The sequence below is a fragment of the Lissotriton vulgaris genome (genome assembly GCF_964263255.1).
Source record: "Lissotriton vulgaris chromosome 9 unlocalized genomic scaffold, aLisVul1.2 SUPER_9_unloc_2, whole genome shotgun sequence".
NCBI lineage: Eukaryota > Metazoa > Chordata > Amphibia > Caudata > Salamandridae > Lissotriton > Lissotriton vulgaris.
In genome coordinates, this window is record NW_028240617.1 from 597,665 (window position 1) to 613,805 (window position 16,141).

Consider the following 16,141-nt stretch of genomic DNA (forward strand, 5'->3'; position numbering starts at 1 on the left):
TCAACATCATCTCTTACGCGGATGACACTCAGCTGATCCTATCTCTCACCAATGACCCCAGCACCGCCAAAACCAACCTACACGAAGGAATGAAAGAAGTTGCCGAATGGATGAAACAAAGCCGTCTGAAACTGAACTCAGACAAAACAGAAGTCCTCATCTTAGGCTCATCCCCCTCTGCATGGGACGACTCTTGGTGGCCGGAAGCCCTTGGAAAAGCACCCATCCCGACAAACCACGCACGGAACCTAGGCGTTATCCTGGATTCTTCACTCTCAATGAACAGACAAGTCAACGCCGTATCCTCATCCTGCTTCAACATTCTTCGCATGCTCAAAAAAACATTTCGCTGGATCCCCACCGAAACCAGAAAAACAGTCACCCATGCTCTTGTCACGAGCCGACTGGACTACGGAAACACCCTCTACGCAGGTACTACCGCTAAACTCCAGAAGAAACTCCAACGAATCCAAAACGCCTCAGCCAGGATCATATTAGACATCCCGCGTAACGAACACATCTCTGGCCACCTGAAAGACCTCCACTGGCTACCCGTCAATAAGAGGATCACTTTCCGACTACTAACCCACGCACACAAATCACTCTACAACATCGGACCAGAATGCCTCAACTCACGACTGTCCTTCTACACCCCCTCCCGCCAACTACGTTCTTCCAGCCATGCCCTCGCCACTGTACCCCACATCAACAAGACCACCATGGGAGGCAGATCCTTCTCATACCTGGCAGCTAAAACATGGAACTCACTCCCCACCTACCTTCGCCTTACCCAGAACCACCTAGCATTTAGAAAGCAACTTAAAACGTGGATATTTGACAAGTAATCCTCCTCTCCCCCCTAAGCGCCTTGAGACCCTCTGGGTATGTAGTGCGCTATATAAATTATTTGACTTGACTTGACTTGATTCTGAAGGACACTATCTTTGCCAACGTTTTGTTTATTAGTGAATAAAGACCGCCCTACTGGCCCACTATTTACAGCCTCCACGTCTGTTTATCCGGCCTGCCCTCCTACAATTCCATAACAGACATGTGAGGAAAATGTTTTTAAATCAAAGTTTAAGGTTTGCATGGGCTTCTGGGTAAAACAAATGGTGAGAGTCAAGCACATCACCCCACCCAGGTGTCTAGTTTCCAAAAATTAGCAGGGTACTGGCTGAGATAGGGCAAAAAAGAGTGAAAAAATGTGATGTGTCCATGCGTCATCTTGAGGCTCTTCCTGTGACAGGCACTATGCCTACCTACACAAGTTAGGTACCATTTTTATCTCTAGACTTGGGTGAATGCTAGGTGGTAGGAAATGTGTGGCTTCCTACAGATTCCAGAACTTTCCATTACCGAAAAGTAAGGAAAAAACACAAGTTACTTACTTGTACACTTTGGTTCTCTAGTATGGATATTTTCCATAGATTCAAATGCTTGAATCGTCCCCATCGTTGAGGTGGGAGTCCCACAGTAAATATAATCAGTAGTGCTAACCAAAGTCTCATACAAGAGATTTTAAACAGGTAGCATTGCAAGCCAATTTACATAATTTTAGAAATAATCAAACTTTAGCCAATCAGAGAACAGCTCTCGCATCATCCCTTCCCACCAGGGTCAGCACAACACAGATTTCCCAAGCACAAGTGTAATGTAAACATATATGAACAAGAGATATCCAATGAGGTAAGCCGCCTGAAAGGGGAGGTGGGAGGGTCGCATGTGAATCAATGAAATGCATCAATACATTGGGAACCACAGTGTACAGGTAAGTGACTTGTTTTTTTTCCAGTATTGAATCTTTCATTGATTCACATGCTTGTATCCGAATAGTAAGCAGTATAAAACTTATATGTGGAGGTAGAAAAACGTTTGAAAACATACTTTATAAAAAACATTCAATGCATGCATTAAAATGCAAACTGTCTCACCTTCTTGGAATAAATGCAGAAGTACTGCTTGACCCACAGCTGCATCATGACTCAACAGCAGTGTCTAGTAAATGTATGAACCGTTGTCCATGTTTCAGCCTTACAGATATCAGGTAATGAAACACCAGAGAAAAGGGCTGTAGAGGTTGCCATGCTCCTTTTGAAATTAGGTTGTACCTTTGTAGTATATGGCCTTTCAACTTTTTCACGGCTTTTATAAATATTTTTATTATTTTATCAAATTGTGCCGTCACTAGTATTACAGTGTATATAGCACTAAATACATCTTACATACAATGCAGTTATAGTTTACCTAAGTTTGTACATCAACATACATTTCTTCATAAGCGCCTGTCCCTTTGTTGTTCTCGCAACTCCATTTCCGAAGTAGGAGAGGTGCAGATCTCCCTCCGATAAGTGTTCCAATGGCCCCATTTTTTGTCCCAGTTCTTGGGCATCCTCTGGATTTAAACACCTCTTTTTTTGTGATCCTGCTTTTGTCTAGCTCCTTAGCCCATCCCCCTGCAGACGGCACCTCGGCCGCACCCCAGTGCAGAGCAATCACATGCTTTACAGGGTAAAGCCCAAGGTGACCCATTGTTGTTCCACTTCAGTGAGGTCTGTTCAAATATTTAAAAGCCCCAATTTCGGTGTCAGTTGGATGTCTTTCTCAATGGCCCTATGCATATGGCGTGTGGCTTCTTCCCAGAGAACCATAATGCGTGAGCATTCCCAGAGAGTGTGATATATGGTAGCCTCCGCTGTGCACTGTTTAAGGCAAGATGCATTGTCTCTGTACCCTATTATGGTAATTGTGGCCCCGGTGAAATACGATCTATGCAGTACCTTCCGTTGGATAAGTTGGAACTTAAGCGGAATGGCTGCTTCTCTAGGAGACATAAGTGCAGCTTGCCACTCTTCGTCCTCTAGTAGGCCTATGTCCGCCTGCCATTGCTCGTGAAGGTTCAGATGTGGGCCTGGCAGGTTATTGCATAACTTATGATAAGTCAGTAGTATTGCTTTTTTCTGCAGTGGTTCTGAGAGTAATCTATCTTCCAAGGGTGATGCTTCCGGTATCTCCCCAACTGTGAGAGGGTAGATGGGCATGACGGATTTGTAAATAACGGAAGACCTCCCGTCCACCCAGTTCATGCTAATTGTGTGAATCCATCTGAAAATACTGCCTGCCCCTTTTTTAGTGCTGCAAACGCCACCAGAAGTTGATCAGAATTTCGGAAGGTTGTATTTCTTTCAATATGGAATTTAATACATGTTTTTACATCCTGAGTATAAAGCGCTCTTCCCATCTGATTGGATGGATTTTTTAAAGTAAGTCTTTAGAACCACGGGTTTGATAAGGTGGGAAGTCTGTTGGAACCTTAGGAAAATATTGACAGAGTAAAGTATTTGGCCACTAGCCCTGGCAATAAAGTGCACTCATTTTTAGGTCGAGCCTAGAGGCAGCGTGCATACACTGCTCTGCGAGACTGTTGTACTCTGTCTGGGAAGTTTGAAGACACCCACCTCTTTTCATTGGCTGATTGGTCCGCCTTCATGAATTCTATAGTTTTAGTAGGGGAATAGAGTACTGTTGTTCCGCCTTGGGGCTGTTTTGCCCCGCCCTGGCGACTGCTTGTGCTACCTGGATCCTTCCGATATGGGCCATACCTCTTGGTAAGTGTACTACTTTTTCTTTAGCGTTGGCTTGTTTTATAATTCCCTGTCGAGTTTCACTTTGATCCAGGTGGCATCTACTATGCTTCAGATACAAGAACCATGGTAAGTTCAGGTGCTACTTTCTGCTTCTTGGACAAGCTATGGCCTGCCTAGAACTCTTAAACCGTCACCTAATGGCAGAAAGATTTAGGGCTTGATTAGGATCGCGGCTTTCCCGCATCCTCCGCCACCGCCGGCCCGGAGGAATGCGGGAAAACCGCTGCGGAGGCACAGAAGACTCACCGCCAAATTAGGATGGCCCTGGGTCTCAAAATCCGTCCGCTGCTTTTCCGCCGCGGTCGCCTTCCGACCGCGGCGGAAAAGCTCTAACATGGCTGGCGGTGTCTGTCAGACACCGCCAGCCATATTAAGATAGCGGAAAACATATGCTTTTCCACTGCGGCTTTTCCGCTGTGGAAAAGCATATGGAGATTGCCTTCGGGGGCCCGTTGCGGGCCCCCTTGGTGACAGGGGGGTGCACATGGGGGGTACCTATGGTACCCCCCTGCATTTGCGTGGACAAAGCGGCGGGCACCGCGCGGTGCCTGCTGCTTTGTGCACGCAAATGCCGTGCATGCTTTTTTAACTTTGCGGCGGGTGCAGCTTGAAGCTGCACGCGCCGCAATGTTAAAGATTGAGGATGTGACCGCCACCCTGGCGGTCACATCCTAATCTGCACGGAGGGACCTCCGCAGCCCCTGCGGACGGTCCCTCCTACTCTATGGTGGCAGACGGACTCAGGTCCGTCCACCATCATAATCGGCCCCTTAGTGAGATAGTCATTGAATCATATCCTTGTGGCCTAGCAACTGTTAGAAAATTAATAGGCTAACTGGATTGCTGTCCAATCGTTTCACGCAAAACACAATACAGCATGTATTGTGTATTATTTTAAAGCCATTAAACATTAAGGGCCCTATTACGATGTCGGGCGGAGTTTCCTCCACCCGACACTGCCTCGGTCATGGGACAGACAGACACCCGGTCGGCGGTCCTGACAGACTTATTACAATGGGAGCATGTATTCCCGGCCAGAATGCATGCTCCCATTGTAAAATAGGAGGTGCAGTTCATCCCTCCACTCCATGGCAGGCACAAATAACACATGTGTGATGGTGCTTGCAAGCAGTTCACGAAGTTGTTCCTCTGATGAAGTAGCTTTCCAACTCTGAAAAGCGTTAGGATCTTATCGACATCCAACTGTGAACTCCAGATTTCGTTAAATAAATGCCTTTGAAGCATCCTGCTGTCGGAAGTGTCCTCGCCTCAGGGCAAACTTTGGAAGGGATGTTGTGCGACAGCCTGACCACAGAGGATATGCCACTACAGTATTTTGTAGCGTGGTGCCAGACTCGAAACATTTCAAGTTGCATGGATGGCACATCATGGGATTATACTTAACAACTTTCCTGGTTGGAGACCCATTTTAGAGAAGTATTTGAATTAATATTACTGCTTGTCGGACTGAAACTAACTGGGGTAATACTATGCTTGATGTTTAAAGACTACAGTCACCAGCATGCCTTTTGCATCACGTCACTTGTATGCCTAAACAGGTACAAATAACACATGCATGATGGTGCTTGCAAGCAGTTCAGCCAACAGCAGTTGTTCCTCTGACGAAGGAGCTTTCCAGCTCTGAAACGCGTTAGGATCTTATCGACATCCAACTGTGAACGCCAGTTTCGTTAAATAAATGCCTTTGAAGCATCCTGCTGTCGGAAGTGTCCTCGCCTCAGGACAAACTTTGGATGGGATATTGTGTGGCAGCCTGGCCACAGAGGACCTGCCACTACGGTATTTTGTAGCGTGGGGCCAGAGACTCAAAACATTTCAAGTCGCATGGATGGCACAGCATGGGATTTTCCTTACCGACTTTCCTGGTTGGAGGCCAACTGTGGAGAAGTATTTGAATTAAGATTACTGCTTGTCTGACTGAGATCCACTGGGGTAATACTATGCTTGATGGTTTAAAATACAGTCACCAGCATGCCTTTCGCATCACATCACTTGTAAGCCAAAACAGGTACAAATAACGCATGCGTGATGGTGCTTGCAAGCAGTTCAGCTAACAGCAGTTGCTTCTCCGACGAAGTAGCTTTCCAGCTCTGAAACGTGTTAGGATCTTGTCGACATCCAACTGTGAATGCCTGATTTCGTTAAACAAATGCCTTTGAAGCATCCTGCTGTCGGAAGCATCCTCGCCTCAGGGCAAACTTTGGAAATATATATATATATAGTTACTGTTAGGATGCCGCTTCCAAAGGAACAGCATGTTTTGCAAATAACTTTGCCGTTGTTTGACGAATCTTCACGAATTTTTCAAAACTAGTTTGACGCTCACTTCAGCTACTGTCTTGAAAGCATTGTGGTGATCCGTCAAGCGGGGACCAACAAAAGGAGGGGGCCCAATAAACGTTTTCACCATGTTTATTTCCATATGAAATTTTAAGCAAGGCTACAGCCCGAACTGCAAAACGGAATTAGACCAACTTTGGTAGAAAAGTAGCTGTTGGTCCAGAAAGTGATCTTTTTGTTAAATGATGTAAATCCGTTCAGTATTTGCGGAGTTATTTAAAGAAATTATCAGCTGAATGTATAGGGCTGCAGAGGATCCACAACCCCTTCCAATCTCGTGCTGAGATCTGATTAGCTGTCACACTTCAAACCAGGAAGTGTTGGCAGCCATGTTGTGACTCGGTTGAACCGAGTCACAGGAAAAAACATTAACCAAGATGAAAAGGGGGCAGGGTAAGGACACCCTGGCTCCTCTAGGACATTTGGGAGGGGGGTACAAAAAAGCATTCATCATTTTAGATAATATAAATATTCACTCAAATAAAACAATGCTTAAAGTGATTTATCATTAAATGTGAGAATGAGGCACAGGAAAAGATTTTAAAAAAAGACACTGAAATACGCCAGATATAGTTTCGGGAACTAACTATAACTTGTGTTACCATCACAGACGGTTTATGACTTCAGATATTCTATCACTGATGATATTTCCATTTGGCCATGGGGCACATGCACATTATTGCAGTGAGTTGTCAATGGAATAGAGTACTTTATTAAAAAGACAAACTAGCCCCTTGTGAGTCCTAATGATTAATCTACCTTTAACTACGAAAAACATGTCAGCAACACAGCGCAGTTTACATAATCGAGGCCAACAAAGTAGGTTTCATACTTATTTCAACTCAAAAAATCACTTGGTATTCTATTAGACCAGTTAAAAAATAAAGTGCAGAAGTATGTTTGAACATTTCCTCTCCCGTTGACTGTGCTTTTGCACTGGTTGAAATTCAAGAACATTCCTGCTAATAACTGTGGAAAGATGCACCAGACACAGCTTTCCAAGTGAACTGCTGGTAATGTAAAGCATTATCCCAGAAGCTGATACTTCCACAATGGAACTGTACGCACAGCACACGTCGCCTTGTAGAGCGTGATAGCCTAGGTGCAATGGCACAACTTTTTGATTTGATTCTATCCACAGGGAAAACAACCATCCCCAATTAAAAATCCCTTTATGCAGGGTTAGAACATAAGCTACTTACCTGTAACTGTAGTTCTCCAGTATTAAGACTTTTCATAGATTCACATGCATGAATCATTCCACGTCATCGTAGTGGGAGTCCCACCCTATAACTAGAAAGCAGCCAAATGTTAAACATGGCCTAGAAGAGCTAGAAAACATCAACTTTTGTCCTAATCACATCATTCAAGAAGTCCAGTTATTTGAATAAACCCACAAAATCTTTATCAACACATTTATCTTTATTACTGCTTATAAGGAATGTAGGGCCCGATGTAATAAAACCTTTTTGCGTACGCAGAGGGTCTGATTCATTGACTGTGCCATTTCAACAGACCAGTGAGCTTTGAAGTTGTACAGGAAACAGTCCAAGTGTTTTGCAGGCATTGGCAGTTCAAAACTTTTTGCTGCTCTTCCCAAAAGGTATAAAAAACCCCTATATCATCTGACGGTGAATCCACAGGTTGCGGAACTGGTGGTGATGGAGCTGGAATTAAACAGTCTTTCCTTTCAGTAGCCGCGTCTTGATTGTACGGTATTCCTCCTTCTTCTCTTTCCTTCTCTGTAGACAAATTCTGAAGACAAATTGTTGTCCACTTGAAGGACTGGGGCTTTTGGTCTTGGTGTTTGCTTGGGAGATGGTTCAGATGGTAAATTACAACGTGTTTGTAGAATTGGCAGGAGCAAGAGAGGAGATCGTGGAGGTATTGATCAGGCAAGGTGATGTTATTTTCAAGGGTTCTGAGAACCTCTTATAATAATCTGCCAACATGAGTCTTAAAATAGTGACAAGGCTCCGGACACGAGAAACATTTACTCCTGATATTGTTGCTGTGTGTAAGGCAGATACAAATCCATATATTAGATTGACCTGACTCCATGCGCCTCAGGTCGAGAAGAATAGTATTCACCATTTTCATCATCCTTATGGCATTTTACATGGAGTGCACTATGTGCTAATACAAAGGGCTCATATTCATCAGAGTTGTCTTCATCTAATAGATGACTTGGGGGTAGTGGTGCAACCTTACTCAGAAAAGTAAGTTCTGGCATTAATGGAACAGAAAGTATTTCCTCCTTTGCCAAACTCTTCTTTTCTTTTATTGACAAAGCCTATTTTGGATGCTCTCGTGGCAGTTGACCTTCTAACCTATCTCTTTTCCAAAACCTTTTGCTATATTCAGAGGAATCCTCAAAATCTTCACCTGAAACTATGTTGTCCTAGGCTATGATTTTCTGAAGCCACAATAATTGCTTCCCCCCTCTATCCTTTAAGGCATGGGTACTCACAAACTTTCTCTCGGGGCCAAATTTACAGTGTGCTTTGTGGCCGAGGGCTGCACCCGTGAGGGCAGGGTCAGTGGGGGCGGGGCTATGGTAGAAAAATCACTACAGTTTCAAAACATTAGACAAAGCTGTATTTCCAAAGCAGATGTAACTACAAGGGAGTTGGCATGGAAAAGTATAATAGATTTTTCAGGCCTCAGTATAAGCTCATGTATTATCACTCATACTAGCCAAAGGGAGTTTAAACCCCTCTTTATCAACTCACAGCAACACCGATAGCCTCGCCAAAGTCATTGAGAGGCCGAAATGTGCAACAACAACGAGATTCGGATCAGAAGTTACATAACAATTGCCATTGACTTCCCCACTTCTCGCCTGGTACAATAGAATATTATAAATTACTTCAAAAAGTGCTGAAGCCAATCTAAAGAAAGATGGGAGCTGGATATAGAGATGACGCTACTGCGGGCGAAGAAGAGGCTGCGGACGGAGAAGAGGCTGCGGGCGAAGAGGACGTCGTCGGCAACACCCATATTGAATACGTAGTCACTACGTATGCTCCTGCAGCCATCTTCTTTGTTTACTCACTGGAAACGTAGAAACAATATGGCAAGGTCGGCAGGCTGCCAATAAAGGCCTGCCAGTATAATGAGTACCACAGGTTTAAGGTTTTAGAAGACAGATCTTAGAATCTTTTACCTTACAAGAGGGGTGGAGGCAGCTTATGCAGTCCTTATGTGGATTTACTGAATGTGGCCTCTTCTTTCCACAGGTTACACGTGATCTGAAAAGTCCTTTTTAGGTCGAGGACCGAGAAGGCTGCGCTTGCGCAGTCTCCGGGAGGAGAATTAATGCTTCTTAGTAGGGCTTTGGAACCCGCCTCCCTGTCCTGTCTCTCCTCCATTGGCTGGCTTCCTAAACGGAGGCCAGCCATTGGAGGAGAGAGCCGTCACTCTGATTTAGCCCCGTCTCTTTCGGATTCGGGACCGTGATTTTTGGCGTTCTTTCGCCCTGTGACGTCACCCGTCACTCAGAATGCCTAAACACGCCCCCGAATCCAAAATTTGAAGACGTTTGCGGCCGCCATTGTTGCCCCGATCAGCCTCGCTGGTAAGTTTCTTTTGCCCCTGTTGCCCGGATGATCCATTAAGGCTGTCCGATGCCTTTGAATCAAATCCAAGCATCGAGAGAAGGCGCAACAGACATCGTGTGCCCTCATTGCTGGAACAACCGTAGAATGCTGGAAACTGCAGAGTAGAACAAAGTTGAAAGTCCCCCGCAGCTGATTTACCACCAAACAACGGGTCGGTGTTGCATCGTGGCGGAGCTGCGTCGGTCTTTCATCCTTCTTGGGATGATGGATGGAGTTCCGCAGGGGCAGGGCTGTGAAGTGTAGGGGATCTCGGAGCTGCGTCTCCTCAGACGGGTGTCTATTCCCTCTACACCGTCAGGCAGGAGCCATCAGAGTGTTCCCGGGCTGATTTTGGTGTGGAGCTTCGGCCCCATCACTGGAATCTGCTTTGGGGAGATGGGGTGTTCCTTCGGCCGGGAGGGAGACTGCAGCCCTGCGTGGGTAGCGGGTGTTGCCTAGAGCCGGTGCACATGTTGAGTGGTGCGGTCGGAGCGGTCGGTGGAGCTTCCGTTGGGGGTGGAAGATGCAGCTTTATTTGGACGGGATCTCGGTGGAGCGCACCTGCACACGCACTGTTTGTGGATGTCCGGTTGTGGCCATGAGATTCGTGGTGGGGTACTCCTGGCGCATGGGGGGGGTGGTAAATGCGGAGGCCTTGCAGACTTTGACAGGTGTGGGGGAACGCCAGCATGATCATATCTGCACGCGGGGGCCTCTTGTGAACAAGTGTGATGGCGCGGCGACGCTGCAGACTTGCTGGTGCTGCTGTTGCCCGTTCCAGTGACGCTGGTGTTCTTGCCTCGAGGAGAGTGAGAATATGGTGGTGGCATGTTGGCATTCGGCTCCCTGCCTTGCTGGCTGTGCATAGGTCTTTGCAGCAGTGGACAGGCGCGTTAACCTGCTGGGCTGTCCTAGTCTAAGGGCGGAGGAGGTGATGCAACACACCGCGGTTTGTGCTTTGCTTGCAAGGGTCACACATCCGAATCCGAAATTTGAAGACGTTTGCGGCCGCCATTGTTGCCCAGATCAGCCTCACTGGTAAGTTTCTTTTGCCCCTGATTGTGCCGTTTTTTTTAACCCGTACCTGCAGATGATCCATTAAGGCTGTACGATGCCTTTGAATCAAATCCAAGCATCGAGAGAAGGAGCAACAGACATCGTGTGCCCTCATTGCTGGAACAACTGTAGAATGCTGGAAACTGCAGAGTAGAACAAAGTTGAAAGTCCCTCGCAGCTGATTTACCACCAAACAACGGGTCGGTGTTGCATCGTGGCGGAGCTGCGTCGGTCTTTCATCCTTCTTAGGATGATGGATGGAGTTCCGCAGGGGCAGGGGTGTGAAGTGTAGGCGATCTTGGATGGAAGATGCTTACACATGGGTTCAGAGGTGGGAAAGATATGGATGGCGGTGGGTGGGTGGGGCTACTGGTGTGGTGGATGGGAGGGGAGGGTGAACAGTCGCTGCATTTATCGCCGTCGATGTGGGCATTAATGGTTTGCCGGGTGGTGGAGGAGCAGTGTGGTGACAGACAGTTAAATTGGTTGGCTGTGATGCGCCATTTGGTGGGAAGGGGTGACATCAGAGGTGCAGTGTTGTGTTCTTGCATGGCGGGGGAGCTCAGGGGCCAGCATGTTGAAGTGGATGAGGAGCGCTTGGGTTGCTGGGGTTGTTTCGGATGGTGTGCCTGCGATTGCGGAGGGGCGGGGGGTGATGGCTTGGGACACATGTTGCTTTCGCGTATGTGGGGGAGAAGCTGGAGGTTGGAGGAATAGATTTGGCCACTGGCCGACTTTCTTGTGTGGCATGCGTATGCAGTGGGAGTGTGAATTGCAGGTGAATGTCTCGTCCAGTTGGACAGCTGTGCATGGTGGAATCCCCAGGGGCAGGGGGTCGAGCACTCGTCCTCCAGCTGAATCTTTGTGGAGGTTCAGTGGACTCGCCATAGCGGGGCTAGGGTTGGCGGGAGTGCACGCCCATGGGCTCTGCCTGAAGGGGCGGTGGGAGGGAGCTCTCCTTGGACGGGTGTCTCTTCCTTGTACACCGCCAGGCAGGAGCCGTCAGAGTGTTCCCGGGCTGATTTTGGTGTGGAGCTTCGGCCCCATCACTGGAATCTGCTTTGGGGAGATGGGGTACGCCTTCGGCCAGGAGGGAGACTGCAGCCATGCGTGGGTAGCGGGTGTTGCCTAGAGCCGGTGCACATGTTGAGTGGTGCGGTCGGAGCGGTTGGTGGAGCTTCCGTTGGGGGCGGAAGATACAGCTTTCTTTGGACGGGAACTCGGTGGAGCGCACCTGCACACGCACTGTTTGTGGATGTCCGGTTGTGGCCATGGGATTCGTGGCGGGGCACTCCTGGCGCATCGGGGGGGGGGGCGGTGGTAAATGCGGAGGCCTTGCAGACTTTGACAGGTGTGGGGGAACGCCAGCATGATCATATCTGCACGCGGGGGCCTCTTGTGAACAAGTGTGAAGGCGTGGCGACGCTGCAGCCTTGCTGATGCTGCTGTTGCCCGTTCCAGTGGCGCTGGTGTTCTTGTCTCGAGGAGAGTGAGAATATGGTGGTGGCATGTTGGCATTCGGCTCCCTGCCTTGCTGGCTGTGCATAGGTCTTTGCAGCAGTGGACGGGCGCGTTAACCTGCTGGGCTGTCCTAGTGTAGGGGCGGAGGAGGTGATGCAACACACCGCGGTTTGTGCTTTGCTTGCAAGGGTCACACATTGAAAGTGACAGATTCAAGGGGGGGGGGGGGAATTTATTCCCTTTAGGGAAAGAGGTGGGATTTGTGAGATGAACACTCGGGAGACTCCCCCCTCTTCAGCCCTCGAGCCATGTGCGTTGGTGAGTGTCAAGGAAGGCGTTCCTACTGTTGGGGGTTGCATGTTTGCTTGGAGCCTTGTCACGCGTGCCTGTGGGTGCGCTTCGGTGGGCACGCACACACGGGTGGGGGATTGCAGGGAGGCCCGGTGCGGTGTTGGTTGTTTGGAGCGGAGATGCGCTTGGTTTGTACGCTGTGTGGTGGGGAGTGAGATTGTTTGTGTGCGTGCCCGGGGGGACTCCGGCCTCCGAGCACCCTCCATGCCGCTCCCGATTTGCTCGTCCACCCCTCCGGTAGGCGCCCGGTGCCTGGACCTGGAGTGACCACCCACCGACTGCGATGCTCGGGCCGTTGGCTGCCAGGTCCTGTTCTGGTGAGTGAGTGGCGACCGTGGATGGCTTGGAGTTTCGGGAGTTCGATGCTGCTGCTGGCTTGCTGGCTGTGGGTCCTGATGCTACCCCAACAAGCGTGGATGATCCGGGTGGAGCGGGCCTGCACTGCTTCCCATCAAATGGGGTGGGTAATTGTTGAACTGTGTGGTGTGGCATCTCGTGTTTTCCGCATGAAGAGGCGGTGGACGTGCTGTGTTAAGTCCTGCAGTTTGTGAGGTGTTGCGCTGGGATGCTGGCCAGCTCGGTGGGTCAAGTGTGTAGCATCGAGGCATGGCTTTGCTGGACGCGCCCGAGGCTGGGTCAGAAGGCAGCTGCAGCCTGACCCAGGCCAATGCACATAGCGAGGAAGTTGGAGCCCCAGCCTGGGCCGACACAAACAGCAGGTAGCGCTGCCCCTCCCCGGGCCAATACACAGGGCAAGGCGGATGCAACCCACCTTAAGCCAATGCACACGGCAGGCAGTTAAAGCCAGATATAGACCAATAACAAGGCAAGGTACATGCTGGCTGCGTTGGACCAATGTACAGATATATGTACTCTTTCGTGGTTCTCACGGGGAGCCGAGCTGTGCTTGCTTCCCTGCCCCCTGGCTGTGCTTGCTTCCCTGCCCCTGGCTGTGCTTGCTTCCCTGCCCCCTGGCTGTGCTTGCTTCCCTGCCCCCTGACTGTGCTTGCTTCCCTGGCTGTGCTTGCTCCCCTGCCCCCTGGCTGTGCTTGCTCCCCTGCCCCCTCTTTGTGCTTGCTCCCCTGCCCCCTCTCTGTACTTGCTTCCCTGCCCCCTCGCTGTGCTTGCTTCCCCGCCCCCTCGCTGTGCTTGCTCTCCTGTGTGTGTGGCTCAGGGCGTGTGTGTGTGTGTGGCTCTATGTGTGTGTGTGTGTGTGTGGCACTATGTGTGTGTGGGCTCTATGTGTGTGTGTGTGGGCTCTATGTGTGTGTGGGCTCTGTGTGTGTGTGTGGGGGGGGCTCTGTGTGTGTGTGCGGGGACTCTGTGTGTGTGTGTGGGGGAGCTCTGTGTGTGTGTGAGGGGGGCTCTGTGTGTGTGGGGGGCTCTGTGTGTGGGGAGGGGCTCTGTGTGTGTGGGGGGGGGGTTTGTATGTTGGGCTCTGTCTGTGTGTTTGTGTGGCTTTGTGTCCGCAAATACTCTCTACTACTCTCTAATGCTCACCTATTGCCATTGTAAATGACAATACCATATATTTATGTTTTAAAAAAATGAAAAAAAATGTAATGAGCAATGCCAATAGCTCTACCTTTAATAATGCCGAGACCATTGCATTGTAAATGCTGGTTTAGCAAGCTCCGACATCCTGAGTAGTCAGATTTTCTTGAAAGATGGTAGATAATGTAATCAAATGTGTTACTATACCATTTCTAAAGTTTTGAAATTCGATGTGAAATGAGCAGAGCTCAAGTGGAGACTCCTTTCACACAATATGCTGTCAAAAATCTGAAGTATGGCAGCCTCTGAGGGGAGTGGGCTAGAGGTGGCTGCAGGATGGAGTTTGGTTCTTTTTGATTGATGTGAATAGGATACTAACAATGATGTTTTTTAGCCCTTCCAGACTTGCAACAATGGAGAATGCTTCAAGCATGTGAATCTATGAAGGATTCAATACCGGAAAAATAGATTTACAGCTGCAAGGTATGCTTTTGTGAATAACTAACATAAACCCTGCCATTTTAGTTGGTAAACATGCATTTAAAGATGAAGAAGACTTTGTCAATTGCGCCTGTTGTTATAGAAAGATACAATTATAGTGAATTATTTTATGGAAATGTAAAATTAACGGTACCTATTTACCTGTATTCGGCTTGGCACAATGTTATCTGTGGTGGCAAAAATAAGCTGCTTGGCATTGGCAGAATCTGGTGATGTCAATATCACCTTCCCTGTTCCAGTTCCTTCTGGACTAGTCAAGATAAACTGTTGCTGCTTGGAGGAGCCAGAGGAGTCCACCGCTGTCACTATCTGGATTTTCTGACCCGTTTGCTGATCTGTCACAATCTGCAACAAATATTTAAAGGATTACAATTAGATTTTACTTAAAGACAAATATATAGGTTGGGCAGAGAGTTAGTGTTAGTGATTCAGATCCAAATGGTCCAGCTCCAAGTGGGGAAGTATCGCCTGGGTTAAAATTCGTAGCAGAATGATCAGTTACGTAGTAAACACGTAATGAACTAGTTTACCGGCTATAGTTGGACTGCTGGTGTACATTTTGGAGGTAACTTAAAAGGTTCAAGTTCAAAATATACCCTTTGTGTGAAAGACTGATTTCCAAATGTACTGTTTAGAATATAGTACTTTTTAGCTGTACAACGAGTTCACAGAAAATATCACACTTGTATATTTCTGTCATGAGAGCTATGCATTTAGTAAATATTGTTTGTTCATTAAAGAACAAGTTACTTACCTTCGGTAACGCATTATCTGGTACAGACAATATCTTGCTGCAGATTCCTTACCTTTGAATTTCCCAGGCATCAGGCTGGATCTGGACATTTTTGTATGAGCAGTACCCCTTGAGCGCACTGACGAGTGGCTCCATTAGTCTCGTGTGATGTCATCGGCGTCAGTTATGATGTCGTGGTCGCCTATATAGGTGCCACCCAGGTGGGCGGACATCAGTACTTTTCACTTTTCCACATCAGAAGCGCAGAGCCATGAAGTGACTGACGTAACTGAAAAAGGGAGAAACCCTAGCCCTAACAAATAAGTCCGCAGAGTAGGGAGGAATGGATGGGTCTGTAAGGGGTCTGCAGCTAGATATTGTCTCTACCCGATAATGCGTTATGAATGAATGAATGAATGAATGAAAGGGGAATTATAGTGCGCAACTTAGCCCAAGGGCGTCAAGGCGCAAGACAATGCAAATATCAAATGACAAGTCTCAGAATCGCCAAGTCCATGGCTTAAGTATAAGCCTCTCGAAAAAGCCAGGTTTTAAAGTCCTTGCAAAAAAGCGCCAAAGAAGACTGTCCCACCAGGTCAGGAGGAAGGGAGTTCCAGAGTTTAGGTACAACGGTGGAAAAGGCTTTGCCTGCCCATCTGGCTTTGGCAAATCTATGCACTTGAAGAAGATTTTTTGTAGAGGACCGAAGGGCTCTACTGGGGAGGTAGGGAACAAGGAGGGACCTGATGCCTTCTGACCCAGAGCCATATATGGCCTCATGGGCGAGGCACAGAATCTTAAAAGAGGCCCTAGCCCGAACGGGCAACCAGTGAAGGACTTTCCTAGCCATGGAAGCAGAGGATAACCTGGGAAGATTGAGAACCAGCCTAGCTGCAGCGTTTTGGACCATCTGTAGTCGATGGACAGAGCTCTTATTC

At 48.2% G+C, this 16,141-nt stretch overlaps 1 protein-coding gene across 3 annotated transcripts in view; it reads right to left on the minus strand.

Annotated features, from left to right (window-relative positions):
- LOC147672942 (nuclear receptor subfamily 2 group C member 2-like) overlaps positions 1 to 16,141 on the minus strand; it is a 343,617-nt gene that overhangs the window by 272,130 nt on the left and 55,346 nt on the right. For all 3 annotated transcript variants that reach the window (XM_086947899.1, XM_086947900.1, XM_086947898.1), the window contains exon 3: positions 14,612 to 14,815. In XM_086947899.1, the coding sequence (XP_086804025.1) occupies positions 14,612 to 14,815 (204 nt within the window). The remainder of the gene's footprint in view (positions 1 to 14,611; positions 14,816 to 16,141) is intronic.